Source organism: Balaenoptera physalus, assembly GCF_965194825.1.
Source record: "Balaenoptera physalus genome assembly, chromosome: 6".
Lineage (NCBI taxonomy): Eukaryota > Metazoa > Chordata > Mammalia > Artiodactyla > Balaenopteridae > Balaenoptera > Balaenoptera physalus.
The window spans coordinates 107,619,419-107,638,664 of NC_138885.1; the positions used below are offsets into that span (position 1 = coordinate 107,619,419).

General features: G+C 52.8%; 1 protein-coding gene across 11 annotated transcripts in view; it reads right to left on the bottom strand.

The window, feature by feature from the left end:
- Nucleotides 1-2,169: 2,169 nt before the first annotated feature.
- The window catches only part of TNS1 (tensin 1), a 230,354-nt gene continuing 213,277 nt past the window's right edge, over nucleotides 2,170-19,246 (bottom strand). For all 11 annotated transcript variants that reach the window (XM_082467416.1, XM_082467421.1, XM_082467414.1 and 8 more), the window contains 9 exons: nucleotides 16,789-16,875; nucleotides 15,921-16,052; nucleotides 15,420-15,512; nucleotides 14,629-14,706; nucleotides 12,698-12,769; nucleotides 12,276-12,444; nucleotides 11,186-11,254; nucleotides 10,709-10,741; nucleotides 2,170-7,050 (listed from right to left, as the gene is read on the bottom strand). In XM_082467416.1, the coding sequence (XP_082323542.1) occupies nucleotides 6,906-7,050; nucleotides 10,709-10,741; nucleotides 11,186-11,254; nucleotides 12,276-12,444; nucleotides 12,698-12,769; nucleotides 14,629-14,706; nucleotides 15,420-15,512; nucleotides 15,921-16,052; nucleotides 16,789-16,875 (878 nt within the window). In that variant the 3' untranslated portion in view covers nucleotides 2,170-6,905. The remainder of the gene's footprint in view (nucleotides 7,051-10,708; nucleotides 10,742-11,185; nucleotides 11,255-12,275; nucleotides 12,445-12,697; nucleotides 12,770-14,628; nucleotides 14,707-15,419; nucleotides 15,513-15,920; nucleotides 16,053-16,788; nucleotides 16,876-19,246) is intronic.

Here is a 19,246-nt window from a genome sequence, read left to right on the forward strand (position 1 = left end):
GTGAGGTTCCTCACCTCCGGCCCCCAGCCCCACCCCTATGCCCCTCCTGCCCTCACCTCAGCTGACGTTCCTGCCTCTCCCCAGGCAGGACTCTGCTTACACCCTGCATGTCCATCTGCTGCAACAGGAGTTCCTGCTCGCCAGGGCCAGGCCTCACCCCTACCCGGCCCCGGTCTCTGCAGAGACCCCAGAACCCCATCAGCAGGGCGGGCCCCAAGGTGAGGCCTAGGAACGCTCACCCCCAGTGTAGACCCAGACAAGAGCACTGCAGTCCTGACCTTTCAGGAGGTGCTGAGGCAAGGTCTGGGCTCAGCATCTCGAGCCCTGGGGTCAAGTCCCAGTTGTGTGAGACCCACCCAGGCTGCTCGGACTTCAGTGCCTGCGCAGGCTTCCTGGGGGTCTTGTTAACATGCAGATTCTGATCCGCACGTCTGAGGTGGGACCAGAGATTCTGCCTTTCTAATAAGCTCCCCACCAATGCGGACACTGACAGCGCATGGACCACACTTTTTACAAGAAATGCAAAGGTCCTTCGGGTCTTCAGGGTACTGAGATGGGTCATAAGCGCTCACCTTCCTACCCCTCCCGCTGCAGCTCCAGCCCATTTCCTCTTCCTCCGGGCACTGGGAGCACAGCTGGCCCCCACCCTGCCTCACTGTTTAGTTCCCTCAAAGCCAGGCTAGATCAGCCCAGCGCACAGACCTACCTCTCTCATCCCCTGCACCAGGCCCAGCCTCAGGTAGCCACATCGCTCCACAGCTGCTTGTGCCCTCCCCCATCACACAGCAGGAGCCCTGGGCCACTCCCCAGGAAGCCAGCACCACTGCCCAGGCCTAGAATCCCTGTCTGACCAATGCCGTCAGTTTTCTCTCCTGCCTGCCCATCACTCATCAGTCTGTCTTTCCCTCCTGGTGCAAACCCTGAGAGCAGAGGAAGAGGCATGAGCTGGGAAGTCAGCTCGCCTGGGTTCATAGCCTGGCTCTGCCCCTTGGCAACTTTGTGATTTCGGGCATTCTCTGAACCCCTTTGAATCTCAGTTTCTTTCTCCATAAAATGAAGACAGGAACACAGCCCTTATCTCACTGGATGTGTGCGCATGAGAAAATACACACACGTGCTCAGTGCCGTCCCTGGCGCTTAGCAGGTGGGCTAAATGCCAGCTGTCACTAGTAGTGAGAAGCATCATCTCTGCCAATTAGAAGCTATGTGACCTCTCACAGCCTCAGTTTCCTTGTCTGTCACTTGGGTATAACAACACCTGCCTCAGGGGTTCGTTGGGAAGATTAGGCAGGACGAAGCCTAGCACACGGTAGAGGTGCAGTGCATGTTAATCCACCATCACAGGCAGGGTGTCTGTGCTTCACGTGTCTGTCCCTCAGAGCAGCAGTTCCCAAAGTATAGTCTGGGACCTCAGAGATCCCTGAGACCCTTTCAGAGGTTGTGTAAAGTAACAACTATCGAAACTAATTTCTTAATAATACTAAGCTGTTATTTGTCTTTTTCACTCTCATTTTCCCACGAGTGTATGGTGGAGTTTTGCACAGGTACATATGTGTGATAGCACAACAAAGGGAATGCAGGAGCAGATAGGAGAATCCAGCTGGCTTCTGTTAAGCCAGGCATGAAAGAGGCTTTTCAAAAATGCAAAACAGTGTTACCCCAGAGGGACTGCCTCTGGAGCATTTGTCCCAGGTTTTCGTTGAAAGCACTGGGAGAAAAGAGCTTTTTACTGGTAGGATGAAAGCCTGGAGCCTCGAGTGGCCGTATTCTGGAGCATCCGGTGCTACCACCACTGGGATAGAGCTTGCCTGAGAATTAAGCCAACTCAGAAGCAAGTAATGGAGACAAATTCCTGATTCTGCCATTTGAGCCCCTGGAACCAGCTGTGCTTGGACTTCTTGGTTATGTGTGCCACTAAATTCCTTTTTTTTTCCTTAAACCATTTTGATTTGAGTTTGTCTTCTAGCTAAAACAGTCCAGATGAAAAACTCATTGTAATCAGACCCAAGACCTGGATAGTAGGGAAGCCCTGGGAGGATTTGGGGTGAGTCGTCCCCCACCGGCATTCCTGAAGCCCACCACATATCCGGAGCCTGGGTGAGGCCCCTTTTTACCCACTGGAGACCTGACAGATCCCCTTTCCAAACAACACAGCTAGTTAACAGCACAGATTTTTCTTTCACTTTATCATTTATAAAGCCATACAATGGATTGCAAAGAAACAAAGCAGCTGTACAGGAGTGGGACAGCATCAGTGTACAATACATTCATATCCAGGGTAAGTAGCATACATCAGGGTTTATACAAGGTGACAGAGATTATAGGCACGATGATACAAAATAGAAAGTATATTTCCATCTATATAAATACACAGCCAGGGGATCAGGAGATGCTGGGTTATTCGGTTTTTCCTGCAGAGGGTCTGGGAGGCAGGAGGGGATGGAGGTGAGGAATTTCTTACTTTTGTTTTGAATGACATGTCAGAGAGGGGAGAGTTGGGGAAACACAGCAAGCACGCACAGATGTGCTCTCTCACACACATGAGCCACACGTGGACACGCAGGAGAGTCTCAAGCTGTTGAACACTGATTAGAAACAAAAGTGGGCTATCCCTTTACAATTACCTCACAGCTGGGAAAAGTCCAGGTGTGGGAAATAAACAGAGGTCCTCCAACACTTCAGCATCTGAGGACAGAGGAGCGTCACCCCGTGTGGTTGATCCCCACCATCACCGACACTGAGATTCCCCCAATCAGGGGCCCTACAAGCCTTGCCTCCCGATTCCTTTCGCCGCTGGGTGATAGTGAACTTGACATCCCATTGCCAACCACCTCCAACCCAACTCCTAAGTTCCCTAAAGAGACAAGCAAAAAACGCACACACATACACCCACACTTGCACACGCACGCGCACACGTTCTGTGTTACCACTGGCCAGGGCACTCCAGTCTAAGGATTCCGGGGCCTCGACCCGGGTGAAAAGTAGACCCGGGACTCCACCCCCAGCCTCTCCAAGGATCCCAAGGGTGGGGAGATGTAGGGGCAGGAGGCAGCCCTTGGAAAGGGCATTGGCCTCCTGGATCCCCCCAGATCCAGATCCTGAAGCTGGAAAAGACCAAAGCAGGGGAGAAGACCCAGGAGGCAGGGGTGATGAACGAACATCCCAGGGAAGGGGACCATAGACACTGTTCCACGTACAGACTCGTCCACAGACCCCTGGGCGGCACCAGGGGCCTGCCCACCATCCGAGTGGGCAGAAGAATGTTCGACTCATCTCCCTCCGGGAGCCCCTTTACAGAGACTCACACGTGTCCCTCGGGCTCCCTCTTATGGTCACACAGCCACCAGGTCCCCCCACCCCATCCTGCCTGTCTCTGACACACCCAGGGATCCCTCAAAACCCTGCCAGGGAAGAAGGAATCCTGGCAGTCCGCAAGCATTTGCAGCTGCTGCGGGAGAGGCTCCAATGAGGACCTGGGTCAAAGGGCCTTTCCCAAACCTAGGACACAATGTCTCTGTCCCTGGAACACCTGGCTGGAGGAGGAAGCCAGAACACCACGATCGCAGGGCAGGGGCATCTGCTCAGCCCTGGAGCTCCATCAAACTGTTCCCTTCCTCCCCATTTCCCCTCTGGGGTCACCTCTCCACTATTCCCATGCCCAGTCCTCCCCTCTCGCTCCATCTGGGAAGGGCCACGGGGACCTTGCTGGGCCTCTCTCCCTGCTGAATTGGAGGGCTGTCACTTCCCTGCCCCCTGTTCCCTCCAGACACCGTACGGGGCAGCTACGGCGAGGCCTCAGCTGCCTCAGAGGCCTAGATGCACAGCAAGACACAGCCTGGGCCTGGGGCTGGGGCCTGAGCTTCCCTGGGGCCTGCATCCCTGCATCACAAGCTGACCAGGCCTCTCCGGCCTCCGGCCTCTTTCTTGCCAACTCCTCCCAGACCCTTTCCCATCCCCAACCCCCCAGCCCACTTTCAAGACCAGACGGCACTCTCCTGGCTGACAAACAGATTCAACAATAAACAACAGCAAAAAAGGTTGGGGAGAGGGATGGGGAGAAAAAAGGATAAACATTTACACAATAATAACAATAATTATTAAAAGTGCTTTCTTCTAAAGGAAATCTTTGGCAAGAACATACTGCAGTGCTGTGGTTGTGTGTATGTGCGCACGTGTGCAAGGTGCACGGGCCTAACCTGTGAGACACGGGAGGGTTATCCCAAGCAGTGTCTGACCCAAAGGTGAGACCACGGTGGAGACTGGGGTACCCTTCCCCATCGTTCTTCTGGACAGGCCCCACTCTCGGAAACGGACTCTTTCCAGAAGGATGTTGGGTCGGGGGGAGCTGATCAGCTCCCCAGCATCTCCTGAGTCCTTCCCAGAGTCACACATGGCTCAGGCCTGAGTGGGGTGGGCTGGCCATGCCTGGGAGGTGGGCTGCTGGTGGGCGGTGGGAAAGCACGTGTGAAGGCTGACCCCAGACACACATGAAGGGTCTGATGCTCTGCTCGGCCATCCAGACCAGGAGGAGAGAGTTCCCGGGATGTCCAGTGGGAGATTAAGATATTTACAAAGGAAGCGGGTGGGAATATCCTCTTCTGTCTGGGAAGGGAGTTGGGGTTAGGCAGGGAATGAGAGAGGGGAGATCGCGGTGTCTGGCTTGAAAGTCTCAGAAGGAAGAGCCCTTTGGGGGAGTCTTGGTCACCAAGAACAAGGTTTCAATCTTTGGGAAGCAGGGGGCTACTCCCCACCATCTTCAGACGCTCTCCTTTCCAACTCCCTGAAACAGAACACCCACACAGATACAGCTTCTTGGAAGAGAAAAAAAATACAAGACGCACACATCACCCACGCCCACCACACACACCCGTGTCCCCTGAAGGCTCACACACCCGCTCGGGCCTGCAGGGAGGCGGGCTGCTAAGCCCTCATCTCTGGGAGCTGACAGCCGGGCCCAGCTTGCCAAAAATAAGGGGGGTGAAGGGGATGGAACACGTGTACCCCCTCCCCGCTGAGCCCTAGTCAGAGTCTAGGGAAGGCCAAGGCCAGGGCAAGGAGACCCCTGACTGCTCCAAGGATAAAGGCCCCTACCTTTCAGGCTTCACTTATAGGTACAGAGAGGGGTGGGGACTGGATTATGCCAGGGAGGCAATAAAGCTATATGGGGAAATAATAAATACTTCTTGTCAATTTACCTATTCTTTTTTTTTTAACCTTTTCTTATATTTTATTAGCTTACAGAATCTGTCAGTATGTCTCACATATATATTATATATATTTATATATCAGTACAATGCCTCTCTCTAGGGAACCCAGAGGCTTAAGAAGCTACTCAAGGATGGAGTCCTGGTGGATTTTCCATCTGGCTTAGAGCACTTGGGTGGTGGTCAGGGAGTGCCCAATCGCCCAGTTGGACTTTCAGCCCTTTGGCCTAAATGTGTGCCTTCTGCCCTCTGCTCCACGGCGGCTGAGCTCTGGGGAGAAACCAAGGCAGAAGGGGGAAGAGCAAGGCTTTGGTATCGTAGGCAGGCCAGGTGGTGTGCAGCCAGCATCCCCCACAACTCTGACCAGCTCCCCTAGGCAGTCCAGCAAAAGCCAGACCCCCGATCCCTTGCAGAGGGAGCACAGGAACTGCAGGGGTCTCTCCTGGGCCTCGCCGAGCAGGGCCTGTAGAAGCAGGTTCCCAGGATGAGCCCCAACATGGGGACCCTGCAGGACGGAACAGGGTAGGGCAGAGCAGGAAGGCTCAATCGCCAGCACCCAAAAAGGCAACATGCACATAAGCAAGTCTGAGAAAGGCTGGTCTGGGGCACGAAACCCAAGAAGGGGCCGAGGGCTGGGAGCTGGCGGGAGCCACCTGCCCACCCCGAGGCTGGGCCACACGCCTCGGGGGAAGGTGCCTACAGCTCAACAGCCTCCTTTCCTGAGGGATCTCTTCCCCAGAGCTACGGACACACAAGTCCCCATCTCCTCAAACCAATGCTCCAGCTTCCTGGTGGAGGCAGATCAGGGGTAACGTTGCAGCGTGGCCAGACCCACTCCGTGGCGGTCTCTGTTGAGGAGAAGGGGCTGGCGGCACCCAAGGCTGTTAGAGCAGGTGCAGGGACCAAGAGAGCGTCCATTACCCACAATCCTGGGTGTTCCTGGGGAAGAGGGCTTATGCCCCCTCCCTGCTGTCCTGTCACCCCCAACTCTAACTTTCTTTGGACAGTATGCACTTGTGTGTGCAAACACAGGGGACACGGACAAGTATACCTGTTTATAGTTCAAGCTGAGAGGCAAACAGAAATCAGTGTGTGAGGATGTGGGTGTGGCCATATATACACCCCATAAAGACACCCACAAACTGTACATCAGAGGCAGAGCAAAGAGACCTAGGGGCCTCAGGTCTGAGATACTTTCAAAAGCAAAAGTTCCGACACTGGATGTCCCATGGTGGCTCTTTTTGGTTTGGTGATCTACCCTAGAGGTGGACAGAAAAAGATTCTCTTGACAGGATTTCTCCTTGCAAAGCAGTTGGGTTAGGAAGAAAGAGCTTTTCCATTTCCCCCCAAAATGTGGATCTCCAGAGAGGTTCATTCTGCCTCTCTTGAGGAGTTCCATCCTCTCGGAGGGTGGAGGGGGAGTTAGGTGGACCTGGTTAGTTTTGGAGGCTCTGGGGGTTTTGCAGTATCCATCTCCCTGGGGGAATCTGAGTTATTCTCCTCCATCTTTTTCCTTCTTTCTCTCTCTCTCCCCCTCCCCGCTCAATTCACTTCCCTCTCCCCACATTACACTTTCTTCTCTCCTTCTCCAAAATTGGCCCAAAGTCCTCCTTCTGGATTCAAGGATGGTCAGGATGCACAGGTCCCTTCCCCACATACCCATCCCCACTGCCCTGGCCCCGGGCAAGGGGAGGGGAGAGTTCATCTCTTCTGGCCGGCACTCAGCATGACCTTGGAGACAAAGTTGACGATGGCGGAGGCCGGCTGGTTGGGGTCAAGCTCAGCAAAGAGGTGGCAGGCGTTGTCCGTGGTGCTGCCCTGTTTCCGGGCCACAAAGCCGAAGAGCCTGCAGGGGCGGGAGATGGGCGACAGGTGTGAGGAGGGAGCAGGAGGAACCCCAGGCCTGGGAGAGGCGCCCAGCAAAGCCAGCTCATCTTTGCTCCCTTCCCCATCTTTCCCTACCTCCCTGAGCACGGGGCATTGAGGGTGGAGCATGTGAGAGAATCCTTTCTCTCCTTCACCAACAAGAAAACCAACGCCTGGAGATAGCATGTCACTTGTTCAGGGTCAGCAGAAATTCCCCTCTGTGGGTGGGGAGCAGGGGGAGGAGGTGCTGGAGGTGAGTGACAAGACCGGACAGTAAGAGGTGGGGATGAGACCAAAAATAAAATGGGACATGCCTAGACCAGCTTCTCTCAGCCCAGCCCTGCCACACCCCTAGCCGAATGTTCTTACACACAACACATAAACAAAGTGCCGGCTGCCTGTCAAAGGGCCCGGCCGCCTCAGACACCACAGAGGGTCAGAGACCAAAGGACGAGGGGCCACCGTCCCCCACCACCCACCCACACACACACACACTTCTCCAGAGAATGGGAGGGGGAGGGGAACCCCACACCTGTTCCCCCCCCAAACCCCGCTCCCCACACCAGGACTGGAGTGACTGAGAGTTCTCTCTGTGCAAAACAGAGTTAAAAATACAAGCGCAGAAGAACAGAATGTGAGCTCAGGTCCCCTCCCAGCCAGCACGTTGCTAATTAGAGCTGGATGGGGAAATCAGGACAGCTGGAGATTCCGATGGAAACCCCTCTCCCAGGACTGGACGGACCACAGCAGCTAAAATTAGCAAAGTTGGGACTGGTTTATCACATACACACACACACACACACACACACACACACACACACACACGTCTCCCCACAGGTTTGCTCTACCCAAATGTGTTTCAGGGGCTGGGGACAATCAGGCCAGAGGCCTGGGGTAACAGTCTACCCAAGTGGTGGGGAAGCCTGGGCCCGTGGATCACTCCCCCGGAGCCCCCTCTCCAGGCCAGGGGGAGCTCCTTGGGGCAGTGGAGGGAGACAAGGGCCGAGTGGGGGAGTGGCTCTGAGCCGCCCACGCAACAGCGAGCCAACCCCAGCCGCCTGGTTCTGCCAGGATGGAGAACCGGCCCACCTCTCAGGCCTGAACACTGCCCACCTGCCCTCCCTTCCTGTTTATTTCAGCTCTGTGGGCCTCAGGGCCAACTCAACAGTAGCCCAAGTCCTTCCTCTGCTTGGAGGAATGGATGCGGCAAGAAACCTCGGCCCCCAAGGGCAGAGAGGAGCGCTTACAAGCACCCAAAAGCGAGCACCTCCTTAAATTGGGGGCCTGAGGCATCTCGCTTGCCTCACCCTCGTCCAGCCCTGAGCTCTCCTGGGCCTCCATAAGGGCGAATCAGAAGGAAGCTTGGCACAAAAGCTGCTCCTCAATGAGGAATTTCCAGGCCTGGGACCAGCCTGCTTCTGTCCCAGATCCATCTCCCCTTCGCAGGGCCAGGTGGTAAGACAAGACCCTTCAAACACAGAGCTCTGGCCTCCTGGCTGGCGGCAGGGACTTGGAGACCCCAATGACCCCATGAGCCCCAGGGGAGGCTGAGATAAGCTTTGAGAGGACTGCACACGGGGGCCTCTTTTCAGCTGGGCTGCTAACTCTTTATGTGACCTTGGGCCAGGAGAGGTCTCCTCCATCCCACACGGCCCCTCTGGATGAAACAGAGCAGGACCCTATGGTCCTTGCCCCCCATGTCCTCCGCCTGCCTTTTGTCTGTGGAAAAACTTTAGCCAGAGAATAAGTTTAATCAGAGAAAATGCAGAAACGAAGGAAAACAGTCCGACAAGACTAAATAATAGTAGTTTAGTCACTAAGCATAGTTAAGGACCTTTAGTTCCTTCTCAAGGCCTATAGATAATATTCTGAGACATATCCTGTGAGCTGTCTTATAGATACTGAAACTCCCACCAGGTGGAAGAAGTTAACTACATGATGACCAGACTGTAGCTATGACATAAGCTGCCACAATTCCAAGAACTGGCCTCAAGGAAATGCGAACAAACCAACCCCAGAACTAAAGATGAATTGTACTTAAAACAATCAAGATGACGCTGGTCAGACCACCGATGACCAATTTCAAGATGACGATCAGAGCTGACCGTGCTGTTTCTGCATGTAGCCCCCTCCCTCCGTCTATAAAAGCTCTTGCGCCCTGGTTGCCAGTGGGGGTGTGGTGGGGGCCGGCCTTTGGACAGGCAGGCATCCACCCTCCCCCGTGGTTGCCGGCATCCAAAATAAAGCAAACTTTCCTTTCCACCAACCTGGCCTCTTTATTGGCTTTTGAACAGGGAGCAGCCAGACCCCACTTTCGGTTACATGGACACCCCCAGAAGGAGCTTTCATCGTGCTGACCCTGGTCAGTTCCACTCGTCTGGACCACAGTGGCCTCACTGGGCCTCCTCCTCGCTCTCCTCCTCCCTGCCTCCATCCTTTCATTTCCTCACTAAATATCTAGCAGCCCCTCCCACACAGCAGATACAGTCGTGCCCTCAGGGAGCTTGCAATCTGCTGGCCTCCCCAGCTCCATCCCCATGAAATCAGCTCTCTCCTGCTCCCACACCCATTTCTACCTGTCGCATAAGACCTATTTTTAAACATAGGTTCTTTCCCCAAACCTTCCCAAATCAGCAGTGGTTTTAATTTCTTTTTAACAGTGAAAGTTTTCTTTCTCTAAAGCCAATCTTATATGAAGTCTGGATATGTAAAGGTGACAGCAGTACTTATGGCGGTAAATGGATCAATTCAACAGCGTAACATTTACCTATGATAAAGTCAATCAGTGAGAAAAAAATGGGGCTGTTTGGGTGAGTCCGACAAAGTAAAAGGTGGAATTATAGACCATAGTGACAGTCTTATGTCAGCTTCAGTACCCAGGTTATTCCTCCTATACTTTGTTTTGGTTTTACTGAGAAAACTCTGATTCATCCTGATAAATAACTGCAAATCGTACCTCCCCTCAGAGCGGCTCAGTTACAACCTGATGAACCTAGCGTTCCTTGGAACAGTTAGAAAACCACTGCAGCACCTTAGCCTGCTTATACACTTCTCTTATCTACTATGCTAACATCAGGCACCGGAGGGCAGAATCAGCCTCCTGGTTGGTCTGAATTTTCCCAGGGCTGCGTTAGTTCCCTGGAAGCACTTACGAAATGCCAACTAGATGGAAAATTGACCAAAGGACCCCAGGGCCATCAGTGGAATTTCGGAAGGAATTCAGACCTACCGGACTCCCGCGGTCTGACGTGGAGGTCTAGCCCAGCCACGTCATGCACGGAAGTCCGCCAAGAGAGCAGGAATGGGAATCAAGGATGCCAGGATTGCGGCAGAAAAGATCATTTAAACAACCCCTGCCCCACTGCCGTCACCTCCAATAAAACTCTCAACTTTCAGATCCTTTCCTCAGACCCCTGCTGGTCTGGTCCTGAGAGAGGGAAGGGGACAAGACTGGAGGCTGGGCCTTTGGCCTCGAGGCAGGAGAAGGCCAAAGACCTGGCTGCCTGGGCAAGCTTTTCTCCAGAGCTGCCCTTTGCCTACCCCCTGTTCCTGGATTCTAAACCCACTCCCGCACGCCCCTCTCCCCCAGCCAAGGAGCACAAAGACCAGCCAGCCGGGTAGGGGAGAAGCATACTTACTTAGCAGGGGAACCACCCTCCGTCTTCATCCACCTGTGGAGAGAATGACGGCACAGCGTAAACCACCACTTCTCCCTCAGAGCCCAGCCCCGGGTGTGCCCGGACCCCTGGGGGAAGGCAGAGCCCCTGTGCCAGGGGGGTGGGAGCCTCCAAAGATCATGCAGCAGGGCATTCACAGTGGAGAGAGCACTGCGGCCTGCCTCCCAAGGAGCTTTCCCCAACGTGGAGAGGAGAAGCAGCTTCAGGGTCAGAAGGGTAGAAGCAGGCGTTTGGGTCCCTGGGAGGGGCTTCAAATTGGTGGCGGGAAAAACTCAAAAAGATGCCAACACAGCTACTCACGGTCCCACAGGCATGGGCAGATCTTCAAATTGAGCCAAGAATGCACACACACACACACACACACACACGTACATGCTTACACACAGACTTCAGTGTTCGAAAGATGGCTGGGAAGGCAAGTGTCTACAAGAGACTTACTTCCTCTCCTGTGGATCCAGGTCACAGAAGGTGATGGTGTTGAGGGGGTAGTGTCGTCTGAAGAACAGTCTGTGGCACACACATCAGATAAACAGAGAATGAGTGCTGAAGTGACTGCTCTTCCCCACCCCCCTCCTTCAGGTCAGGCCACCACCTGTGGCTGTCACAGGTCGACACAGCCTTTCCCTTCTGAGCATGATGGCCTGGGCTGCTCCCTCTGGGGACATAAAGCCATGCATAGGGACAGAGAGATGTCTCATAGAAACATGTCCCAAATCCTAGAGGCTAGGAAAAGAAGGAAGAAACTGGCATTGAGGAATGAGAAACGGGGGAACTCTGGAGGAGGAAGAAAAGGGGCTGGGGAGAGAGCACGAGAGGAAGGGCCTCTGCTCTAGAAAGCAGGGACTTTTATCAGTTGCATTTACAGCTGTATAACAAATTCAGGCATATTTGTGGAAGGAAGGAAGGATGGATGGATGGATGGATGGATGGATAGAGGGAGACAAATTAGTGAAGGGATAAATGGGTGGGCGAAGATAAATGGGGGATGAATGGATGCAGGAATGGATGGATCAATTGGTGAGTGGGTGAGAAAGTGGATGGACGGATGGGTCACAGGGCTGGGGGGAGCCCAACACAGAAGCAATTAGAAGAATCTTACTGGGCTTCCCTGGTGGCGCAGTGGTTAAGAATCCGCCTGCCAATGCAGGGGAAACAGGTTCAATCCCTGGTCCGGGAAGATCCCACATGCCGTGGAGCAACTAAGCCCGTGCACCACAACTACTGCCTGCACTCTAGAGCCCGCGAGCCACAACTACGGAGCCCACGAGCCACAACTACTGAGCCTGCGTGCCACAACTACTGAAGCCCGTGCGCCTAGAGCCCGTGCTCTGCAACAAGAGAAGCCACCACAATGAGAAGCCCGCGCATCCCAACGAAGAGTAGCCCCCGCTCGCTGCAACTAAAAAGAAAAGCCTGCGCTCAGCAACAAAGATCCAAAGCAGCTAAAAATAAATTAATTAATTAACTAATAAAAAACAAAAACAAACAAAAAACCACCATCTTTAAAAACAAAAGGAAAGAATCTTACTTTCTCTGGTTGTCAGTCAGTGTAATTCCCTGGGCAGAAACTTTGAAGTGGACGATGGTGGCAGCCGGCGTGGGGTCAGTAGCCAGTGTCTCAGAAGTGGCTTTGGAGATGGCCTGTGGCCCAGTGAGTGACTCCATGTCCACAGAGTTGATGAAGAGCACGTTGCAGGCTGGAAGAAACCCACCCAAGGAGGTGTCATGGGGGCTGAAGTGGGTAGGAACCATCCCCAGGTCCTCTCTTCAGGGAGAAGATAGCAGATAAATTTCAGGCCAGCCTTGGGCCAAGGCATCTGCACACACAAATGTGGTCAGCCCAGAGACATCTGGGTCTGGGAGAGATATCCAGCCTGCACCAGCCGGAGGGTACAGGGCCAGGGGGGAGGAAAGGCCTGGGCAGGGATCCCGTCTGGGGTGGCCACTCACCTGCCCCTTGCTTCAGCAGGTCACTGGTTGAGTTGGCAGGGCCCGAGCTGTCTTTTGATTCATCTGTGGGGTCTGAGACAAAAATTTAATTCAGCTGGTAATTAAAACTCCAGAGCTGGAAAGAAGCACAAGGTTGGCTGGGCCTCAGGCTAGCTCTGCAAATACTTTGTGCAACGGATACCGCTTCTCATAACAAGCCCTGGCAGTTAGCACGTGTGTCCAGTTTGAATGTCCAGGGATTGCTCTAAGTATTCAGCACATGGTTGGGAGCTGTGGAGTCCAACAGGGCAGGGGTCAGATGCTCATCCAGTCACTTGCCAAGTATCTATAAAGCGGAGGTGATGATGAGAGTTCCCACTGCCCTGGGTTCTTGAGGTGTTCCGTGTACAGTGTTAGTTCAGCGGCTGACATAAAGCAAGCCTTCAAGTGGCAACTGATATGGTTGTTTTGCATTGACGTGTCTTATGTGTAGATCAGTAAATGCCCTAATTCATTAAACCACAATGCAGCACAACTACAATTTCAATACTGAATAATAATAAGAAGAAGAAGAACTGAGTACTGTTTATACCAGCATTTCTCAGACTTTGGTGTGCAGGCTTGTTAAAACACAGATTTCTGGGCACCACCCTAAAGCTTCTGATTAGGTGGGGCTTGAGAATATCTACATTTTTAACAAGTTCCCAGGGGTGCTGGGACCATATGCTGTTGGGGCCCATATGGTGCTGGGGCCCATACTGTGAGAACCGCTGGTTTATACAATGTAAATAAAGAGCAGTTTTATAATTATTAAATTACTTTGCTAAATTCCTTAGAAATATAATTTAATTAGTGTCTAAATCATGTGGTTAATAGGGCTATTTAAATAGTATTTGAACTTTTAAGTTGATAATAGTGGTCAATTATCATTAATAATTCAATGAATCGAATTGGATACATAGATATGGCCAAATAATATTGGAGGTTTTAAGTATGGACATAACCCCAGGACCTCCAAGAGAGACTGAAAGCAAGTCCCGGACACAATTTCGAATATCCTATTATTGGACAGAGAGCATGGGGAGAAGGCACCCCAGTTACCGGTTCCTAGACCTCAAGTTCAGGGCCAGGCATATTCCCCTCCCCTCGCGGGAGCCCCGTGTATCTGGGGCTGCATAACGGAAGCCTGTGCTGTTGAAAGGTCTGGGGGGTCCATCCGCCTTCCTCCGAGGCTGGGACACCTCTCTAAGAGAAACTAAAATCTCTTTTGCCAGCCCCAGTGTCTCACTCAAATTCTCGCCCTTTACGTCCCAAAGCTCTTGAGTTCCATTTGTACTTCCCACAATCGAAAGAGGGCTTGCTCCTCCCATTAGCTCGATGTCCCCTCGGCGAGGGAACACCCTCTCAGCCATGCAGACTAGAAACTCCAGGGACATCTTGGGCTTCCTGTCTCCTTCCCACGCCACGTGGATCCCTAAGAGGTCCCTCGAGTGTGCTCTCTCCTCTCCATTCAGACCGCCCTCCCACACCTGGATGCCGCATGACCTACCTCTGCCTTCCCCTCCCCGCTCCCTTGGCCCTGCCCACTGATGCCCATCTCACCCTCCGGACACGGTCCTCCCCATGGCTGTCTCCTGCTTCTATTTCCTCCCCTGGGATGAGTCGTAATTCTGAGGATTCAAGTATGAATTCTTAAAGCCTCCAGAGAATTTTCTCTGGAACAATCTGGCAAGTCAATTATGTGTGTTTCTGGAATTAAGATTTTTAATGAACTTTCCCTTCTTTCTTATTAGAAAAAATAAAGAGGAGAGTGGTTTTGAGTTTCCCGAGATTGGCAACACGACCCGTTTCCTCCAAGCCTGGCGCACGTTCTGGAGCAGCTGGCTGGGCAGAGACGTGAAGGAGGCCAGCACAAGGGTGCGCTTGGAGGGCGAGGAGTCTCAGGTTCCTACCTCGGTTTGGAATGACCAGCTTACAGGGCAGAGCCAGTGGGATGATGGAGTGCTGGTAGACCAGGGCAGACAGAGATCCTGCAGGGAGGGAGACAGCCGGCAGAGGCAGCGTTACTGGGAGCACGTCAGGGGCACTGAGGAAGCATACCCACCCCACCCCACTGTCCATGATCTTTAGCTTCTTTATTACCTCTCCCTCATCCCACCCACAAAGCTGAAAATTCACTCCCTCTTTGACAGCAAGATCCAAGGGATAAGATTCTAAAGGCTCACTCTAGCCGTCAGACGGTTACCCCACAACTTTTCTTTATCGAAAGTTACTCTCAGCATCTCTCCTAAATCCCTCCGGCTGCCAGGGCTCCACTCAGGAGAGTGCAGCAGAAGTGTCAAAGGATGAGATGGGATCAAATCCCCACTCAGTAACTTATTAGCTGTGTGTCCCTGGATAAATCTCAGTTCCCTCATGTGTAAAATGGGACGATGGCACCTACCACGCAGGATGGTCGGGAGACCAGAAGTGATATAAGGTACCTAAGGTGGCTTTCACATAGTAGGTAGTGGATAAAGGCAGCTGTTGCTATAGTTGTTATTCCAGTGATAATGGTAACAAGTCTCCGCGGGGTAGGACAAATACAGAAAGAAATCTGGCAGAGTGAAGGCGCCACAGCACAGAGGAAGGGAGTCGCCGTGCATTTCTCTGCTGCGTCTATGACAAGGGTGACGGGCAGAAGCTGCAGCGGGGAACCTGGGACAGGCCTGAGACCGTGGGGACGGAGGCGGGGACAGCTCACCGAAGTTTGGCTCGTTGGGGCAGCCCTTGAGCTTGACTCCTCTGGGGCTCGTCTCTATCAGGAAATGCCTCACGAGCTCATGAGTCATGTCCCCTGGGATGAAGAGAAAGAAACGTGGATGGGTCACTGCCCACGGTGTCCTTCTGCCACCTCCCAGCACTACTTCCAACTTCTCCAGTGTGCTGGGCTGTGATGGAGAAAGGGTCACAGCGATAACACGGCCAGAGCCCTGGGATGGAGAGACCACCACTGCTAGCCCACCCCTCAAGGAAACTCAATCACAGGGTCCCAGTCATCTTGCTTCCCTGTTCTCTGACCTCAATCATCACCAAGCCCAAGACCTGCTCTTCTGAAGAGTCTGATTAGAAGGGACCAGCTCCCATGAGAATTAAGAGACCTGCCCACCCCACATACCCACCCCTCGTCTTCTGGCAGCTCAGGACCTAAAGAGACTGTAGGGACCACCTAGTCCTGAGGCCCCAGTGGACAAGCTAGTGTTACCTTTTTTATTCTGCTGCATGATGGTCGGAGGGGGCGAAGACACCTTCATGGCCAGCCCATAGGCTCCTCGGAAGGAGTGGCTGTCTCGGATGATGAAAGCCCCTGGCTCCTGGTCCTTAAGGAGGGCGATGGCTGAATCGGGAGGAGACAAGAGGAAATGAGAAATTGATGCACTGGCTTAAGTCTCATCAGGTCTCGAACCTCATTCTTTCTCATGAGATGAGAGTCCTTAAAGTTAAAATGTAAACCCTCCTAAGGGTCCTCCTACACTAGAGTCAGCAAAGTTTTTCCATAAGTAGCCAGACAGTAAATAGTTCAGGCTTTGCAGGCCATGCAGTGTCGGCTACAACTACTCATCGCTGCCATCACAGCACGAAAGCATCCCATACAGTGAGTAAACAAATAGATGGGGGTGTTCCAAAGAAAACTGTCCGGATCTGACCCCTGGCTGGAAGCCACCCCGCCCTGCATTCACACAGACTTCCCTTAGGGGCTGAGGTCTCTCATCTCCATCCCCACAATCCCAACTATGTTTTTTTCTGTAACATGGGCAAAAATCTCCCACATCATGCAGATGGAGAGCTAAGGTTTCATATTATCTGGGCCAGACTTTTCTTCTGCCCTGGAAAACCAAGACTTTGCTGCTTTTAAAGAAACAGCTACAACCACTGCTCCTGCTCCCCAACACTTCACTGTGGGGAGGTGCCTCTTACTGTCCAACCTTGGTCCCAGCTCCTCTCTGTGACCACCACCTACTGCAAAGAGGAATGAGTCTGCTTATGTCCCTTGCCCAGGGAAGACAAGGTGGGCAGCAGCCAGCTGTGACCTCAGATGGACCCCAGGACCTTCGGCGCCACCCAGCACTTACCCTGCTCTCTGGAGATCTCGGGCTTGTACCAATACTTGGAAGTGTCCTGGACAAACTTCACTTTAGCCCGCGTCTCAGGGCTGTTGTCTAAAGGAGAAGGAGAGGGAAAGAAGGTGTTATGAGTCTCCATCTCTGTCCCCCAAAAAGGTATGTTGGAATAACCCCCAGTACCTGTGAATGGGACCTTATTTGGAAATAGGGTCTTTGCAGATGTAAACAAGTTAAGATGCAGTCGTGCTGGATTAGGGTGGACCCCAATCCAATATGACTGGTGTCCTTATAAAAAGAAGGAAAGGGACAGGGAGACACAAGGGGAGAGTGTCATGTGAAGATGGAGGCAGAGATTGGGGAGATGCATCTACAAGCCAAGGGACCCCAAGACTGCCAGCCACCATGAGAAGCTAAGACAAAAGCCTAGAACACAGTCTCCCTCAGAGTCTCCAGAAGGAACCAATCCTGCCAATACCTTGATTTTGGATTTCCAGCCTCAGCTACTGTGACAGAATAAAGTTCTGTTATCTTAAGCCACCAAATGTGTGGTCCTTTGTTATGGCTGACCTAGGAAACTAACACAGAAAGCTAGTCTGCTCAAACATCATCAGAGCATTGCTGGAAGGGGCCTTGACCTGCTTTCGCATCCTCTCCCTGTCTTCCAACAACCACCGTGGCTCATGGAGCTGCCCTCCTGTTGAAGAGCCTGAACAGCATTCTCACCAAGCCAGGGAGAGCCCTACTCCATCCCATCTCCCCCTTTCTCTAGAAGATTCAGACTAACCCCTTCCCGAAGTTTCTCTCCCACCTTCTAGTCCCTTTCTCCATGGGCTCAATTTCCCAACTCTATCATAACAACCTTGAGGATGAGAGCAGAAAAACACACTTCTGTCCACTTTCCCCAAGCTCCGCCTCACTTCCCATATGGAAAGCCCGGGTTCTGCCTCAGGTACGAGCAAAAAGATTGCTCCTGCCCTGCCTGGGACAAATAGGAGAAGGGTTGGCCTAGAATTAAGAGGCCATCTACTGAGTGTCACAGACCCCACTTCTCTGGCAGACATCCCCACCCCAGACGCTTTGCAGACTAGGGATGCTTTCATAGAATGTTAGGTTCTGGAGGAGCTCAGAGAGCACCTGATCCAACCTATTACTTTACAAGCGAGGAATGTGAGGTTCAGAGAGGGAGAGCAACTTGCCCAAGTCACACAGATGGTCCACAGTAAGGCTTCTGTAAGACCTTCCCAGGTAAGAAGATGCAGCAGCCAGTTTGGTGTGAGCTTTACCATATCTTCCTGGCTGGGTATTAGGACATGTGGGTCTCACTCTCCAACCTCTTCCTTCATCTTTTGGCACCAAAGAAAACAAAGGGAGGATGGGGGAGAAGGGTAAAAAAGAATATTCCAAATCTGCACGTTTCCTCTCCTTTCGTCAGTGAGAGGCTGGAACAGAGGAGCCTGTGCTCACGGTGCTGTAAAGTTCAGGGCACAGACTAGAGATGCGGGTTGGGCTGTGTGTCTGGTGCTTAGTCAATTTCAACTTGTCATTTACACTCTGCTAGCCTTCTGGGATCTGTTTCTGGAGGACAGAGATGGGGTAGGTCAGCTCCTTTTCCTGGCAGCTGTGCACTTAGCAGGGCCTCTGGGCTAGGCAGCTGGGCTGTACAACTGTGCAAGCTGCCTCTCTCTGCTCCAAAGCCCCAGGCCCTGGGGCTACTGGGGCCTGTCTAATGAGCTGTCAGAGGTGGCTGCAGCCCCATGTGCCTTCCTGTGTTGACTCCCATGGCTATTTTAAGCAAGGAAGATGGTGGGAAACAGGAAATGTCCCAACTACTAGAAGTTCTGCATCCTCCAAGAACTGGGGCTGGGAACCAGATGTCTCTGGCGGGCAGCAGGAAGCAGGGGTGTGCAGTGTCATTTAGCAGGCTCAGGGCAGGACCTGGGAGTGATACTGAGAATCTGGGCAGCTGGGGCCCATCCCAGGCTGCCTGCAGCGTTCTAAATCTTCCTCAAATGCCCCAGGGCTCCAGGGCTGCTCTGCACATAGTCAGGTTCGAGATCTGGCTGAGAAGCTGCAGATCAGCTGACACCCTGACCTTTTTGTTTAGAAAATGAGCCCTCTACGTGGAGGCAAAAGATGCCCAGTTCTGACGATGAGAGAAGAATTCAGTGTGCAAAACTGCGTGGGCTTCAGTGAAGCCGGGTTGGTAGAAACTAGACTCCAGTAAAAATGCTTAACCCTCGGCTTTGTGCCATATCGCTCCGGCTGCCAGATCTATTATTAGTGATGTGCGCAAAGTGGGGATCAAAAGGTGGGAACCGTGCTGTGGGCTGGCAAAATAATGTGCAAAATGGGCAAAATAATACCCACTTTGCCAGGTGGCCATGTGTGAAATGTGCAAAATGGGCAACATCATACCCACTTTGCCAGGTGGCCATGAGGACTGATGAGATAGTCCTTGGCTCAGAGC